General features: G+C 38.0%; 1 protein-coding gene across 1 annotated transcript; it reads left to right on the top strand.

Annotated features, from left to right (window-relative positions):
* Positions 1-636: 636 nt before the first annotated feature.
* On the top strand, positions 637-16,498 carry EIF2S3 (eukaryotic translation initiation factor 2, subunit 3 gamma, 52kDa). Its single transcript, XM_004689919.2, has 12 exons — positions 637-735; positions 1,288-1,351; positions 2,365-2,492; positions 2,582-2,703; positions 4,799-4,893; positions 6,055-6,213; positions 7,682-7,816; positions 8,823-8,917; positions 9,277-9,421; positions 10,749-10,918; positions 11,663-11,835; positions 14,679-16,498. Exons 1-12 carry the CDS (start codon positions 667-669, stop codon positions 14,740-14,742), a joined length of 1,419 nt encoding a protein of 472 aa, XP_004689976.1. The 5' UTR covers positions 637-666; the 3' UTR covers positions 14,743-16,498.
* The last annotated feature ends 1,693 nt before the right edge of the window (positions 16,499-18,191 follow it).

Below are 18,191 nucleotides of genomic sequence, written 5' to 3' on the forward strand. Positions count from 1 at the left end.
ACGGACCACCTCCCAGCTTCCAGAAACCTCTCCGTGAGAAAAAGTTAGGGACTTTACTTTTACCATCCCTGAGCCCGTCCCTAAACTCCACGTGAGGGCGCCCTCCCTACTGCCCGCCAGGGGACGCGCAGCGACGTGAGCGGCCAGCTCAGCGTGCGACCTTTTCCCAGGCAAGAGCCGTAAACGGAGGGCAGGACCCCGGGCCGACCTCGCCTTATTAAATTATGGAAATGGGTGAAGAGGGACATTCCACTTTCTGTCCTCACACCCCAGATAAAATTCCCAGGTTCCGGGAGGCTCTTCCGGCCATCCCCACGGGAAACGGAAATGACTTTTCCCTTGCCAGCGCGCGCGTGGGGCTGCACGACCCGCCTAGCTGGGGGCCTTTGCTGGGGCTGCCCTCTGCGCTGCCTGCACACAGAGTTAACAGGGCCACTGCAAATAGGACCCGAAACGTTGCCCCGTATTTTCCACTTTGCTTACCGGCAGCACTTTGTAACCCCAAGCGGAGAGACGTCCAAGCAGTGAGGCTCCTGCTGCACCAGTATCCCCCTTTCCCAGGCCCGGCCCTAGTCGGCCTTCCCGCCTCCGCTTCTCCGCCTCTCACCAGGGGGCCTGTGTTCGGTCAGGCTGCAGCCAAGGCAACTTCCTTCCTCTCCGGGCAAGATGGCGGGGGGCGAGGGTGGAGTGACTCTGGGGCAGCCTCACCTTTCCCGCCAGGATCTCGCCACTTTGGTAAGGTTTCCTTCTCGGAAGAGTATAAAGTGAGCTCTGGAGTGACGATGACCGAGATTTCGGGGAGGTTTTGAGTCGAAGCAGGGCTGGGCTGCGGGAGCATGTGTTAGGGAGTGCCGGGGTCCGGCGCCCTCCGTCCGGCTCGGGCCTCCTCCAGTACCGCCGCAAGTCCCCGAGCGTGGGGATGTTAGGGGACACCTCGAACCCCCCAGAGGTTCCGCCTGGAAAGTCATGGTGTTAAGTGCCATTAAGATTTTCACTTGGGGAGACCTAGGAAGGATTTGTGTATTCTTTCCCTTAATATTAACGCTGTCAAAGTTGCGGGGGGTGGGGGGATCGGGAATTCACATAATGAATGGAGATGTCGTTTTGTGTAAAGATGTAGGACTTCTAGGGCTTCCCAGTCATCAGGGTACAACGTTGCTTACCCAGGACTAGAGCTTTTGAAGTAGAAGCTTTTTACTTGGCGATGAGCAGTAGGTAGCAGTGTAAAATGAGAGGAAAAGTTGTGATTTGTCTATTGTTCTATTTAAAATTAAAATTTGTTTGCAGGATGTCACCAAGTTGACACCACTTTCACACGAAGTTATCAGCAGACAAGCTACAATTAACATAGGTAAGATAATAACTTGGAGGCATTGTTTGCATCATCTGTGGCAAATAATTTTTTTATTATTTTTCCCTTTCCTGGCACGTAATTTTAACCTATCCTTGTGTGATTATTTTAAGACGATGTAGATATTCGAGAAATAGTAATGAACTGTTGAAGTGATACATGAAAATGTAGCCTTAGATATTCAAGAAATAGGTCTTCAGTTCCTGTAGGTATAGCACCTGCTAAATTTTTTTGGGAAGCACAAGGAATGTTGCCCATGCCTAGCTTACAGACTAGGTGAGAAGAAAAGATGGAAGTAAGAAAAAGTTAATAACATAAGGCAATACTTAAGCAGAAATTTAAGAAGAGGTGAAAATGTGGCTGTATTGGCCATACAAGGCATATAGCAAGGGCAGAGTTTGTGAAAATTTTATTTGATATATAAGCTGTTATTAAGGAGATTATTTTCCCCCTTAATTGGCACCTAGAACTTTAAAGGAGAAGTTATGTTGACCAAGTGTAAATTTTGGATATTTGAGAATGTGTACAAGTAGCACAGTAAAACATAGTTAAAAGTCAAGGCTTTACCATGAGGCTAATAAAAAGTTATAAGATATATTTATTCTTGGCAGCATCACTGTAATTAAACTTGGGTCCTTGTTTCACTGGTTTCTTTTCATTGTGTCTTGGCTTACAGTACCTTTTTATTTCTTACTGGAAATTCTGGGAAGTTTCCTAATATACAAGGTTATTAATTGCTTGTTTTAAAGGAAGACAAGCTTTTCTGTGATTAAAAGTATAAGATACAGAACTTTTATTACTATGAGTGGTTTTTAAAGGTTGTCAGTTACATGTAAAGTCCCCTTCATTTATGTTTCAGAACAAGTTTGTAGTAGGCAAAAATAGGAGAAAAATTGAACTTGTCGGTTTTTAATGAAACTATTTATAGTGAGACATGGCTTTGGGTTTTCTGTTCTATTTGAAAAAATACTTGGGGTAATTGAATACACATTAATTTCTTGTGCTTTGTCTAGGTACAATTGGTCATGTAGCTCACGGAAAATCCACAGTTGTCAAAGCTATATCTGGAGTTCACACTGTCCGGTTCAAAAATGAACTAGAAAGGAACATTACAATCAAACTTGGATATGCCAATGCGAAGGTGAGCTATATACAGTGGAACTGGAAACTAACTTGAACAATATGCAAATAGCAAATCCAAATCTTTCGTTCTTTCATTGAAATGTTTAGATTTACAAACTTGATGACCCAAGTTGTCCTCGGCCAGAATGTTACAGATCTTGTGGAAGTAGCACACCTGATGAATTTCCTACGGACATTCCAGGGACCAAAGGGAACTTTAAATTAGTCAGGTAACCCTTTTTGTGCTGAATACAGTTTACACTTCATATTTTATTATCTTGTGATTTGTGCTTTTTGGGATTTTGAGATAATAAGACAGTGAATGTAATTACACAATGATTTTTTTGTGTGATGACAGTAGTTTCAAAAGTCAAGTATTTAATCTTTGTTAAGGTACTTAATATGCAAATTCTGCAAAGGAAAAGTATCATAAGCAGAATGGAATGGAGGGGAGTTTTTTGCTCAGGCTTCTGAAATTTCTTTTGCATAATACTGTTTCTGTGTCTGATAAGGGAGGAACAAAATCATCCTTGATTATCTCAAATCCATGGTCTTACTGCTCTTATCTTTTCTGAGTATGATCCTGTTTCTTTCTTTCTTTATGCATACAGAACTGGGGTACAGTCCAGAAGTGCTGGAAGTGGGGTGAGAGGATTCACTAGAGACAGGGGAGCAGAACAGGCAGATTGACTTAATTACATTGCTGAGAGGAAAGCCAGGAGACAGGAGAGGCCTGCCATTCCAGGGATTGAACTCGTGCTGCAGTGGCTGCTGATAGCTTCATCGTGTGGCACTTTAACCCGTTGCACTACAGGGAGGCCCTATCCTAGTTCTTGATCAGAGAATACTGATACCTACCTAGTGATGTTTGGGGGGGCATGAGGATGCCCTACAAGGAAATTTTAGCTTGGGCAGAGCTGGGACTGGAGTGAGATAAGTGAGGCCCTCAACTTCTGCCCAAAATTCAGTGGGGGGAGGGGTTGCTAAAACAAAAGCACATTAATCAAGATAAGTGGTATTTTAATGCAGTGTTTTTTTTTAATTCATACAAAGAAACCATGACAATATAATTTTTATAAATAAATAAATAGGCTCAAATAAGTAAATAGAAACAGGCTCAAATAAATAAATAAATAGAAACAGGCTCAGTACTACAAGTTTTTTTTCTTTTGCTTTAGTATCACTGCTTTTAGCTTGGCATTGTTAGTGATCTGGTTTTCATTATAATTTTGATATTCCTGTAGGGGTTTTTTGCCTTTTTTAAAAAATATTAAATATTAGTTATCCTGGATACTGACTTTTTTGTATCCTCTTAAATTTTGTACCCAAGACAAGTGCCTCTTTGGCTTTACCCGACTTTTAGTCCTGATCAGGGATCAACCAGCTTTTCTATAAAAATCCAGAGAGAATGTTTCGGCTTTGCAGGCCAGAAGGCTTGGTGCAGCTGCTCATCTCTGCTCTGGTGATGGGAAGCAGATGTAGGCCAGGCGTGAGTGGGTGTAGCAAGTGGGCCATAATGGGACAAAGGGCAGTGGTTTTCTCCTGTTTTAGATCGTGACAGTATAAACATGTACTTTTTTAAAATAATGATTTGGGAAGAGTAGCATAGTTTTACTGAGAGTGATGCTTTCGCCAAGCCCATTAATAATTCTAGCCTTTTTAAGGTGTTAAGGAAATTTTTGGCGAAATTATGTTTTTAGATGGTAATGCACATTCTATTAATTGTGTTTTCATTTTCAACTACATAGCATTCCTAATACACACTTTTGATTGGATTTGAGAATTTCTGTCTCGAGTTATTTCTTTTTTTAAAAGATTGGTTTATTTATGCATATAAGAGCTGGGGTGTAAACTAGAGGTGCAGAGTGGGGGTGAGAAGATTCAGCAGAACTAGAGTGGGGAGCAGAACAGACAGATCTATTGAAAGACACTGTTGTGGGGAGCAGCAGGCAAGACGGGAAAGGTCTGCTGCTGTGTTGTATGTAGTTTAACTATTTGGGGACTGAAATCATGCTGCAGTGGCTGGTGATAGCTTGCTATGTGCTGTGACTTAACCCCTGTGTCACCAGGAGCGCCATGAGTTATTTCTTTACAATGATTACAGTGTTTTTATTCTAAACTAAATAATTTTATTTCTTAGGTTTAGAAACACCAATTCTGTAACCACTTGACTTTATAGCAATTAAGAATTATTTCCTTATTCTTACTCCATATTTATAAGGAATATTCACATTGCATTTTTAGAGTGACTTTAGGGAATCTATAACTTACACATTTAAGAGTATCAGTTGATCTTAGAGCTGATTGTTATTTCTCTATTATTAGACATGTTTCCTTTGTTGATTGTCCTGGTCACGACATTTTGATGGCTACTATGCTAAATGGTGCAGCAGTGATGGATGCAGCTCTTCTGTTAATAGGTAAATGCATCAGAATTGGTTTGGATAAATCAGTGTGGGCCAGATTATAGGTGGAATACTTAACGGAGATCTGAGGCCTTTAAGGTCCATGTTCATTATCTAAGCATGATGTTAGTAAGAACTAACGGGTCATCCAGGATGACATCCCTTCTACAAGCTGTCACAAAGTGCTAAACAAGATTGACCCGGGAGTGATGTCTTGTGAGAATTCTCTTGTTGGTATTAAAAAAAAAAAAAAAAAAGACAGAATCTTTTAAAAGTGCTCTTTTCCTGTTTAAATTTCATGAAATTTGCTTTTGTTTTAAATTTACTTGTGAAAGTATGTTTCCCCCCATCTGCATTGTCCACGGCCACATTGACATGTAATGGTTTTGTTTAGATGCACATTTCATTCATAATAAAGACTGAAGGCTAGACCTGAATCAGGGTTTTCAAGACTAGACTTGGGCTGCCTTCCTTATGTGATCTGTCAAGAGACTTCTGCGATGGGATAAAAGTTTTAAAAGCATGCTGAGTGGATGTAATACAGGATATGTGAACATCACTACCTGGGGAGTGCTCACCAAACATGCCTATTTCTACACTGTTAGGTTCACAGTATTCTTCCCTCCCTTTGTTGAGGATTTGCTTCTGATAATTGAGATTCATAAACTTGGTTAATTATCTTCTGTCTGTCTGGAGACTAGACAGAGCAAGAGTGCAGAGAAGCCAGACTTGTTTCTAAGCTTCTTGCTTAGGACCAGGAATGGGAGCCAGAAAGGCTCTAAGTGAACCCAGACACAGATGAAGCAGGGGCAAAAGATGGACACTTGGCAATGACATGTAGTCTTGCTTTGAGTAGGCTAGCACAATCAAAAGTTGCTTTCAGTGGAAACCAGCTAATTTATTTTTTGGTGTTAAACTACACAGACATAAAATTTACCATTTTAGCCATTTAAAATGGCTAAAGTTCAGCGAGGTTAAGTGCATTCACAGTGTCGTACAAGCAGCATTACTATCTAGTTCCAGAACTTTTTCATCACCCAAAAGGTAACTCCATGTCCACTAGGCAACCATTCGTATTCCTCCTATCCCCAGCTCCATGCAGCCACTACTCTATTTTATATCTCTCTGAGTTTGCCTGTTCTAACTGATTGCCTTGCATCTTTTCTACTCATCTAGCTGGTAATGAATCTTGCCCACAACCGCAGACTTCGGAACATTTGGCTGCTATAGAAATCATGAAACTAAAGCATATTTTGATTCTACAAAATAAAATTGATTTGGTAAAAGAAAGCCAGGCTAAAGAACAATATGAACAGATCCTTGCATTTGTACAAGGTAAGAGTCCATAATATTTAAGAAACCTATGAATTGCTATGAGAGGCTTTTTTTTTTAAAGATTTATTTATTTGTACATACAGAACTGGGGTATAGGCCAGAGGCTCAGGGGCGGTAAGAGGCTTCACCAGAGACAGAGTAGGGAGCAGAACAGGCAGACTGATGAAGTACACTGCTGAGGGGAGCAGCGGGCAGGTCAGGAGAGGTCTGCCACGCCATGTGGTCACCTCCAGGGCGGGCGGGAATCGAACTCATGCCGAAGTGGCTTTAGCTTCTCAGTGCAGTGCTTTAACCCGCTGCACCACTAGGGAGGGCCGCTATGAGAGGCTTTTAATCAGACTGCAGATAATAACCAGATTCTAATATAAATTACCTCAAATAGTATTTATGACTTTAAGCCTATTTTTCTATTACTTGTTAGCCACCTAATATAACTAGTGAGATTTACGTATGAATTTGATAATGTTTTTGTGGACCGAAAGAACTGAAACTATGTTCTAGAAACTCAGATTTTAAAGAAATTCTCAGTGATGGACAAAATAGGAATGTTCAAAAACCAAATCATAAGTTTTCCATGCCTCTTACTAATGACTTTCAGCCCTGGAGCAACCAATTAATCTCTAGTATACAACGTAGTGTTTTTCATTTCAAGGAAACATGATGTATCTTTTGGTTGACATTTATTTGATGCTCTTAGCCTTGATTTTCTTGTTAGAAAATAGAATTCTGTAAGCCCAGTTCTATCACAGTCATGTTGATTAATTATAATGCTTCATTTCTTTTACCACCCTATTTGACATAAAATGACTAAGCAAATACAAAGGAGTCTTCGTTAGCAAAGATCAGTATTTTTTTCTTTTAAGATTTATTTTTACTTATTTATCCATACAAGAACTGGGATGTAGGCCAGAGGTGCAGTGGGGAGAGGGCGTGTGAGAGGACTCACCAGAGACAGAGTGAGCAGCAGAACAGGCAGACTGAAATACACTGCTGAGAGGAGCAGCAGGTGAGACAGCAGAGGTCTGCTGCACCATGTGGGTCAGCTCCCTGGCTGGGGCTTGAACTCGTGCTGCAGTGGCTGCCAGTAGCATCAGTGCTGAGACTTAACCACCTGTGTCACCAAGGAGGCCCCCAGGAGTCAGTAATTTTATCCTGACTTACTGGGAGGTTATTTACATGTTATTAGAAATCTTTCAAATAGTAAAATGTTCTTTCCCTGGTATGTTAGTATTTTATTCCTTTGAACAGTTTCATTTTGGTATATTAGCATAATTAAAAATTTTTTTCCTTAAGGCAAATTGTATTTATTTTGAGGAATAAAAACATTGAATATTTTCACCTTCCAACCTTTAGTGGCATTTATGTGGGAATGTTAAGTATTTGTTTAGTAATTTTAACTGCTTTTTGTGATCCGTATAGAACAAAGTCTAAAGCTGAAGAATTTTGATCTCTGAATGTTGTCTTATAGGTACAGTAGCAGAAGGAGCTCCCATTATACCAATTTCTGCTCAACTGAAATACAATATTGAAGTTGTCTGTGAGTACATAGTAAAGAAAATTCCAGTGCCCCCGAGAGACTTTACCTCAGAACCCCGGCTTATTGGTAAGTGATAGGATTTATCTTTAACAAATTTGATCTTTTTCATATTGGTGATTCTTTCCATTAAGGGTATTTATTAACATTTTCTCTTCTGCAGTAGTGATAATAAATGACAGTCTTCATAACATGTTTGTTTGAAATTGATTAATTCTGAGATTACATTTGCAATGCTGGATTGCATTACAGGGATTTAGAACAGTATTCTGGTGGTAGGAACTTCTAACCTTTTTTGTGTGCGATATGGGTATGTTACGTGATCAAGATGGAGTAATACACTATTCTGTATGGAATTAACACCATTTTAGTCAGGAACAGCTTATTTAGAACTTCATACACATCTAAGCCCTTCTGGCCTTCACCTGGGGCCCTTGGGTGCTGTGAGAAATATTCTGCTGGGTGTGTGCTCCTGGCGAATGTCACTCCTCTCAGGATCTAAGTGCAGATCACATAGTCCTATGGTTTTGTAGTTTTTAGTCTAAGTTTTTAGTACAAAAATCATATGGCACAGAGGTATCTAAAGAAAAAAGTTCGTATTTCTACCTTTCCCCTGCCTTCTATTTCTAGCCCCTTAGTTCTGAAGTAACCACTGTTTATTATTACCATATTGTTGTTATCATCATGTATAAACATGTTTCTTGTTTTTTCCTTGTAGAAATGGGATCATACTATACATGTTATTTTTGTAATTAGCTTTTTTTTTTTTTAACCTTCACGGTATATAAGAATTATTTTTCTAGGTTGCTACATAAGCCTTTAACATTAAGTTGCGTGATCCCCCATTGTATGGTTGTGCCATAATATGCTTATCAGTGGATTTTTCAAACTATTTTTACTTTTTCCATCATAAGTAAGACTTTCCATCATAGTTGGGGTAGTATTAGAGCTTGTCACAAAATTCCTCATATGGTATAAATCATATGTGGCTACTATTTTGGGAAAGTTAACTTAGAAAATAATGTTCTGAAATTAAAATAAACAGTTGGCTTTAATTTATTTTGTTTTCTTTTAGTTATTAGATCCTTTGATGTCAACAAACCTGGCTGTGAAGTTGATGACCTTAAGGGGGGTGTAGCTGGTGGTAGTATTCTAAAAGGTGTATTAAAGGTAACTGCGTTTTTGTTTTGTTTTTCTTTTGCCTTAATTGGGAAAGTAATACGAACATTCCCAATTGAAAAATAAAAGGTTCATAGTACTTGATATATAGATTTCTTTGTTTACTATCATGTCATTTGAATATGTCTGACCTCCTAACATGGGTTCCTTGTGATTATGGAGCACACTTCGTATAGTCACTGGTTTTTGTGGTAGATAATTAAGGCAGTTGGATGGTTCTGGTTTTGAAGATAGTGGTCTTTGAGATAGAGAAAAGACTGCCTTTTCAGTTTTCTGATCCCCCATTTATATGAAAATATTGCTGTTCTTATCCTACAGTGATCTCTAATCACTAATTTATCTCTTTACAGGTTAGCCAGGAAATAGAAGTCAGACCTGGTATTGTTTCCAAAGATAGTGAAGGAAAACTCATGTGTAAACCAATCTTTTCCAAAATTGTGTCACTTTTTGCAGAGCATAATGATCTTCAGTATGCTGCTCCAGGGGGTCTGATTGGTAAGAGTTTTCTTCTCATCTCTGTGCTTTTAATTTGTGGTTATTAGTCATCCTTTTCATGGGAAAGATATGGTATAGATTTTTTTTAAGATATATTTATTTATGCATGTAAGAACTGGGGTACGGGCCAGAGGTAGGAGATGAGAGAATTCACCAGAGACAGTGGGGAACAGAACAGGCAGATTGACCGAAACACACTGCTGAGGGGAGTAGCAGATAAGACAGGAGAGGTCTGCTGCACCATGTGGGTCACCTCTCTCCCTGGAGATCAAACTCTTGGTGCAGTGGCTGTAGATAGCTTCGTACTGCTGCACTTTAACTCTTTGTGCCCACTAGGGTGGCCTCCCACTACACTTCTTTTAGAGCTACATGGTTTGGGCATTAAGAGTGGTTTTTTATGTATGTTTTGCAAGTGAAAAGTTACCTACAGTGGTCATTTGAATCATGTCAGATCATTTTTTCACTGAGGTAAGAATAAAAGAAGATAACTTCCATTGTGTGAGAATTACAAGATTATGAATTTTTTGGTCCCTGACAATTTAACCTATTACCTGATACTCAGAAAAAGGCAAAAGTACAGTGAAAAATTAGTCAGAAGTATTGTACCTTTGGAGTCAAGAAGAAAGTGATCAGGAAAGGCATGTCTTTTAGTTCTCTGGTTTTGGGCTATATAGTTCATTTCTCTATTCTGTCCTTGAAGGATTTGCTCTGTGTAGTTTCAATCTGAGTTTCATTTTGTCTTTATAAGCAATGAAATTGAAGTGTTGAAAGGTTATATATACAACCTTTCAGATGAGAAGGTAGTGTGATAACTCTCATGGAGCCAGCCACCACCTTGCTTCAGCAGTTACCAGTACTTTGTCAGTCTTGTTTCATCTATATATCCTCTTTTTCTGCCTTGGAACACACTCAGCTAAAATATTTTGAAGTGTATCCTAGGAATAATATATCAAGTCTTTAGGTTGTCCTTTTGATCAGCTTTAAGAGTAGAAATGGCAGGCAAATATTCTGTAAACTACTTGTAAGTTTACACCTTACCAACCTTTCCTAAGAATATTCAGACTCAGTTTTTAGTTAAGTTGTCATCTCTATTTGCCCTTTGTTTAGAAATACAATAAAGAGAATCTAGCTGTTTTCAAATGCCCAACTAACCTGTGAGTTTTTAGTTGTTTCTTCAGATAAAACAGTTTTCAGTCCTCCTGCTTAACTATCATGAATATGAAGATATAAAAATAGGTTAATGCTATATTTGTTTGACTAAGGTTTTTGGGTAAACAACTTTATAGGAAATTAAAAGTTGAAGTATATGCATCTTACTTCATATCAGGAGTTGGAACAAAAATTGACCCCACTTTGTGCCGGGCGGACAGAATGGTGGGGCAAGTGCTTGGTGCAGTTGGAGCTTTACCTGAGATCTTCACAGAACTGGAAATCTCCTATTTCCTACTTAGACGGCTTCTAGGTGTACGCACTGAAGGAGATAAAAAAGCAGCAAAGGTAAGTGCTTTCTGTAACTCCTGTTTAAAAAAATGACAGTAATGTTAATAAGACTGGTTTTGAAGTTCATCCTTTTACAGTTATCAGAAATTAAGAAAAGATGAATGAGTAAATTTGACTCTTGAAAGTTGAGAGCTTCAATATGGCAATCAGTATATATATATATATATATATATTTATTTATTTATTTATACATACAAGAATTAGGGTTCAGGCAAGAGGTGTGGTGTGGTGGACATTGGGGAGCAGAGACATTGGGGAGCAGAACAGGCAGATCTACTAAAATGCATTGCTGAGGGGAACAGCAGGTGGGACAGGAGAGGTCTGCCACACCATGAGGGTCAGCTCCCTGGCCAGGGATCGAACTCATGCTGCAGTGGCTGTGGATAGCTTGACAGTGCTGTCTTTACTATGCCACCAGGGAGGCTCCATGTTAATAATAACTCTTACAAGAGTTGTCTTGCCTTCCACACTTCTCTTTAGGAAATTTTGTACCTCATTCCACTCTACACCTTTTTCGGAATTTTAAGTGGTTCTCTCTTATGGTTACTAATTTGTTTTTTAAGGTAGATCAGTGGATGTCAATAAGCCTTCTGTTTGCATTACACACACTCACGCTTCAAATCCCAATGCAGTGCAATTTCTGTAGAGTTTTTATCCAAAAATAGGTGGTAAGTTCTTCCTCATTTTGGGAAAGCATTTTCTTGATTTGGGGTTTTATTTCCTCCCTGATTATTTCCCTAGGTGCAAAAGCTGTCTAAGAATGAAGTACTCATGGTGAACATAGGATCCCTGTCAACAGGGGGAAGAGTCAGTGCAGTCAAGGCTGATTTGGGCAAAATTGTTTTGACCAATCCTGTGTGCACAGAAGTAGGAGAAAAAATTGCCCTTAGTCGAAGAGTTGAAAAACACTGGCGGTAAGTTTATTAATCTTTGTCACTAGCTAATAAAAAAAGCATGATTGATATTCTTAAGTTCTTTTTGGCACATGTTCTCATGAATACTTTGAATGTGATATTTAGCTACAGTTGCATGTGTGTATATAAAATTTTTTTTTGAGCCATTTGAGGAGGTTGTATCTATCATGCCACTTTTATCTCTTACATATGTGAGTGTATATTTCCTAAAAATAAGTATATTCTCTTACATGGCCACTTCAAGAAGTTTAACTTACAAAAATGCTGGCATCTACCGTCTGTATTCTAGTTTTATTGCTTGTTCCAGCAGTTTCCTCTGTACCTCACCCGTCTAGGGTCACACGTTGAATTTAGTTTTCTTTTCTTTCTGACCTCCAATCTGAAACTTTCTTAGCTTTTCTTTCATTTGAACACTTGACAATTTTGAACACAAGTTACTTGACTTTATAGTGTGTCCCTCAATTTGGGTTCATCTGATGTTTCCTAAGATTCAATTCAGGTCATATATTCTTGGCTGGAGTACTTACATGTGTGTTGATGTCTCCTCAGGGAGGTAGAACCAATGGCACATACCTGACGTTTGTCCTTGATTATGCCATCATGGTGTTGTCCCTTTCCTCCACTCTGTAGCTGCTCTTTTTATCTGTATGTATCTAATAGCATCCTGTGGGCAGACTCTCAAGACAATGCCAATAACCTGCTCCTCCTCAGATCGCATCCCTTTGGGTTCAGCATTCACTGGCGATGGTTGTCTGCCTCAAACCTGACTATACTGAGGCAGAGTGGTGGTTCCACTCACACATCCCCAACTCCACCACTTCTCATTTATCAGGAACTTGAGATTCTTCCCCATTGTTTACTTGAGACTATAAAATGGACTCACAGAGCCCTATTTTATTCAGTATTTTATTATTCATTGCTCTTTATTATGTATTTTGATACCCAGATTGTCTGTAGGATTTAGTTAGTAAAGCTAACTAGTTAGCTTTTAGTTAGTACAAGCTGGCTTGTACCCTTTTCACATGTTCCTTTTAAAGATCTTCTTTACTTTCTCTGTGGTATTTTCTGTACCTCCTCTGTTCTGATTTTAGAAATTGGCTGTTTGTCTAAGACACCCTGCTTCCTGTTGGTGGGAAATGGTATTTAGAAATGAAGATTTGGTTGCTGGGTGTGTTCACTGCTTTAGGATGCTATTGTTTGTGAGCCCTTGGAATGGGTTGAGCTAGAAAACATACACATCACTGACTCCTGACTTTGCTCTTTCCCTGTTTGGTTACTGAGTTTATCCTTGCCTTTTTGTTCTCTGTGATCTCACCCTGGCCCCATCAGTCATACTTAAAAGTTACTGCAAAAGATTCTAACTTTGCCTCTCCCTTTGTTAATTAAGAGTTTGGTCACAATCTTTTTTTTTCCCCAATATTTTATTGAATTACCATTGTTTCACATCCTTGTTAATATTTTAACAGTACAAGATTTTTCTTCTCAGATGTGGTAACACAGCTCTCTCACCACCAAAGCACTCACAGTCTTCAAGAGTCCACTATACTCCCCCCACCCCGGCCCTGGCTCCCCCATCCTGGCCCTCACCCCCACCCCACCCCCCCTTTCCTCCTGGCTGCTGCAGGATTGTGGTCAGCTTTCAAGGGTTGACTTTTAAAGTTTGTCTTTGTCGTCACAGTCTTTCTAATATATTTTTATCATGCTGTACTTAATAGTTTGTGGTACTTTTCTGATTGAAGACCTTTCTAGATGTCTGCTGCAATGGGTCATACATTCCCTCCTGCTTTGTCTCATCTAAGCCCACTGAATTAGATGATTCCATGCCCTGATTGGCTCAGTAATTATTCAAATCACCCTTAACTCTGTTCTTTCCTATTTCCTTCTCTTATTAAAGCTTTTCCTGATAACTGTATCCCGTGGTGAACTCTCATCACTTTATGTTTAGAAGATTGAGCTGAATTATTACCTTAATTTGGGGGAGAATTAAATAAATTATCTGGCTTTGTGGTGACTTAAGCCTATTTAATTTTACTCTTTTATATGATTATACTATTTGCTATTATAGGCATACTAATTTCTGGTATATTTAAAATAGGCTTAAATAATAATTTTCAAAAACTCAACATGAAAAGTTTTAGTCTCAGTTAAAATGGTACAGTAACTTTCTAGATTAGAATGTGTTTTGAGACATTCAAATTTTTGTGTTTGGCCTCTAATAGAAGAAGTCTATCAAAATGAAAAATTAAGACTTTGCTTTAAAACTAGCAAATATGCTAGAATTATTTTTTGTTAGAGTTATTAAAATAAATTAGAGTCTGGATGAGCCTTATTTTCTTTACCATTATGGTTTTTGCTCATGTGTACATCAGTTTTATTCTAGAAGCTCCAGCTGAAGTAGCAGCGCAGCCTGCTCATTGACTAAAGCAGACACTGAAAGAAGGAACAGAGGTCCTTTGCTGTTGAGAGCATTGACTGTAGGCTCCTCTGATTCTTCTCTTAAGTCCCTTTACCGCCCAATGTCATGCTGAAGCTGTTGTGATTTGTTGTAGTACTGTGACTGGTGAGAAAGCATTTTTCAGATAGAAGGGATAGCAGATGACATTTCTTAAAAATGAACCTTGTTGGTATCAGCGTGGTTCCTCAGGTAGACTGAAGGGCTCTCTGGTAGTTCACTGTTTCTAGCCCACTTGGGTGTAGGAGTCCAAGAAGGTAATGTGGGCTTTATGGAGGCAGCAGGTTCGGGGGAAAAAATTGAACAGATTGGCAGATAAAAGCAGTTAATATGATTTGTGCTGATGACAGTAAAATACATGTAAAACTCATGATTTATTTTCATTTTGCAGTTTAATTGGTTGGGGTCAAATAAGAAGAGGCGTGACAATCAAGCCAACAGTGGATGATGATTGAAGAATGCCAGTTAAATAATACATAGGATGACGTTGGAATTTCTCTTTTAACAGCGTAGGGGTATATTTTCAAAGCAGTGCTACTGAGCTCACTGCCAGTAGTAGCTGTAAGATTATGTTCATTTTTGGTGATGAAAATTTAGCCTCTATTACTAAAATAATGTCTACAATAAATGTGCTATGCTTTAACCCGCTGTGCCATCCGGGAGGGCCCGTACAATAAATGTAAAAATTGGTGTAATGATTGATTGAATCAACATTTTAGCAGAAATTAATCATTCCCGAATGTCTAATTTATAAGTCTGCAGGTTTGAGATGAACCTGTCTGCCACAACCAGCCTTTATTGTAGCAAACATACCACTGAACCTATTTTAAAAAATACTGTCTTCTTTTTCGTGATTGGTCTTGAGTAGCTCCAAGCTTGAAGGACTCATACCAATGAGAACTTGAAGACACACTTCGCCTTGAAGACTAGCTCCCCTTTGCCCCCTCTTTTATGTTGCTTTGGCTTAACTGCTTAATTAATACAATTATGGTGTAGATCCCAGTGTTAGTACTCTTTGGCCTTTCAGAGGTGAGGATGTCAATAGTGGAAGCCCTGTGATTTTTAGTTAATATTCCTGTACTTCTCCTGAACTGTGCTTTTAAATTTTGTTTGTTTTAAGACTTAAGGCAGTGGTTCTTCATCTAGGCTGACATTTGAATCACTGCATAAGCTTAAAAAAAAAAAAAAAATGATGGTTTGTAGAATTTCTGATTTAATTCATTTGGGGTGCAGCCCAGCCTTTAACATTTTTTAGAACTCCTCTCTGTTGAGAGAGTTGAAAAATAGGTATGTATCAAATAGTACAAGTTCTTACAGAGTTTTAGTAGTCTGGTAGTACTCTAATTTTCTTGCTTAAATTTGCATTTAATGTGGGATTTGATACCACAGTCATAATATTGTACTCTGCGTTACAGAAGCTATCTTGTAGAAGTGTAGTAGTTATGACTATGAGTTGTTATGTAAGTTTTGAGGAAACAATAATGTGATCTTGAAGGGTTGTTATATATCATGAGGAACGCATTTAAATAAAGTAAGGTTCTAACCTGAACATTAATTTTATATCTAATATTTCCTTGTGTTTCATAAGTACCTTCTACTGAAAATTCTGGAGCAACATAAAACCCAAAATTTTGCAGTAGACTAATCTATTGTAATCAATCTCATGTCAGAACTGAATCCAGAAGTCCAGAATTTATTTTCAACATATACATGAATTTCAGCTGGTTTGCAAAGCATTATGTTTAGAATAAATGGGCATACACAACTGTGATAATGGGCCTTGTTTTTGTAGAACTTGAAGTCATTTTAGTGATTCTCAGCAAAAGATGTACCTGGCTGACATCTGTAATGTAATGTTGCCAATGGAAACATTGCATGTATAAGTCCTGTTGACTTTCCTATCAGGATTACTTCAGAATTTCACCAGATCTTATCATTGCAGTTTCCAAATTTACTTCACAGCAGTCGTGAGTTTCCAAATTTACTTTGACACAGTAGTGAGTTACCCTCTTTGTAAGTGTACAACTCTGATGACAAGTTGTAAAGGTAATTTTAACAAATGGGAAGAATGAGAACAGTTTAGCTGTGACATCATCTAAATAATTTCCAGGCTGTCTTAGAAAACTTTTCTCCCTATTTCTTGCAAAGTTGATGTGTCTGCTTTTTTGCAGAGGGAGGAGAACTTTTAGTAAAAATGTGCAAAGAACTGTACTCATAATATTTCTGTGATTTTATTTCTAAAAAAATTTGATAAAGGTGGCTTCCAATGAAATGGATGCTTTTTTTTACATAAAAATTTTAAGAATTATCATACAAAAGAGATAAATACTAATAATCAAGAAATTGAAGTTATTAAAAAATATCCTCTCAGAAAGTTTCTGTAAACTCATGACTCATACTTGGCCAGTTTTTCAAAGAATTGATAATCATGCTATTTGAACTGTTACAGATGATAGGAAAAGAAAGGGGGAGCGGGGAAGAAAATGCCCTAATTAGTTGAAAATTTGCTACCATATCTGAAGAGAATACTACAAAACAAAAAAGCCAACTAGAGATCATTCTTACAAATAAATGCTGAAATCCAGTAATTAAAGTATAATGCATTCTTATATATACATGGATGTTTTTATAGGTGGAAAGAAAAAAATAAGTTGCAAAGATGTATGTGATACAATTCAAAATTTTTTAAATAGGAAATGTGGAGGAGGAAATTATTAACTTGATGAGTACTTGAAGAACAGAATCATTGTTTTTGACGATGGATGAAACATTGGAACACAGTAATATCCTTCCATTGTACTGTTGGGATGGGGAAAATGTTGGGTAAAATAAGGGGTTGTGAAGTTAATGAAATAATGAAAATCAATGATTAGGCAGCAGTCCGCTGTTGCATTATACCAGAATTCATGTTACTGTTTATGTTCTCATTATGGTTTAGAGCAAGTAAAGGATGTCACCTGTCACTTCAGTTCTGTAGCATTGGTCTTAATATTGGGAATTGAAGTGACAGCATTATTTATAAGGTATAAGATAATATACATAGAAATGCAATCCAAAACCAAAAAACTTCAACTGCTAAGAGTATTCAGGGAGCTAGAAGAGTCAATGACAAATAAGCAAAAGATTACTCATTCACTCAATTACTGATTATACAACACACCCCCTCACATCAGAAAATGCAATGACTATAAACTACCCAGGTATAAATAGGAATATATATGTAAATAAAACTAACATTTGCTGAAGGACAAAAATGAATAAGATAATAAAGCCTTGGAGGGGAGTATTCAAATGTTGTACTGATAAACTACCATTTTTTCCCCCTATAAATTCAGTGCAATCTCAAGAAAATCAGTTTTAACTTTTTAAAGAATTTGTCCTGATAAAGATTTGGATATATAAATTCCCCAAAACAGTAAATTTGAAAAGAATTGGGAGTTGACCACATACAGAGGAACAGTATATGAAGGTGGTATTGATGGAGAACTAGATGAATCATCAAAACAAACTACAAGATGCAAAATTTTAGTACATAACTATTATATAGCATATGGGGAATGAAATAGTTTTGTAAGTGACTTCACTTGGGGATAAAAAAATCTTTTTTGATAAAAGATCTCTTAAATCATTTAACATTGTGTTGATATGAAATTATTTTTATTTTAATTTAGATGAGAAAAGCAAACCAAACTCAAAAGCCATAAAAGGAAATCTGATATATAAAGGTTCAAAACTTACGACCTAAGATACTACAGATGTGAAAGGTAGATTGGGAGAAAATACTTAAAACTTACATATTGTAAAAGATTAATATTCTTAGCACAGATTAGTAAGATCAAAAACAAATGGGGCAGGGCCTTCCCTGGTAGTGCAGGGGGTTACAGTGCAGCACTATGAAGCTATT

The sequence above is a fragment of the Condylura cristata genome, unplaced genomic scaffold (assembly GCF_000260355.1).
Source record: "Condylura cristata isolate star-nosed mole 26May11 unplaced genomic scaffold, ConCri1.0 scaffold00027, whole genome shotgun sequence".
Classification (NCBI taxonomy): Eukaryota; Metazoa; Chordata; class Mammalia; order Eulipotyphla; family Talpidae; genus Condylura; species Condylura cristata.

What these genes read in the sequence shown, in the direction of transcription:
- EIF2S3 (XM_004689919.2), top strand. Translation starts at nt 667, where the DNA reads ATGGCGGGGGGCGAGGGTGGAGTGACTCTGGGGCAGCCTCACCTTTCC. An exon ending in TTGGATATGCCAATGCGAAG is followed by an intron (nt 2,493 to 2,581) that starts GTGAGCTATATA and finishes TGAAATGTTTAG; the next exon opens with ATTTACAAACTTGATGACCC. An exon ending in GGGAACTTTAAATTAGTCAG is followed by an intron (nt 2,704 to 4,798) that starts GTAACCCTTTTT and finishes CTCTATTATTAG; the next exon opens with ACATGTTTCCTTTGTTGATT.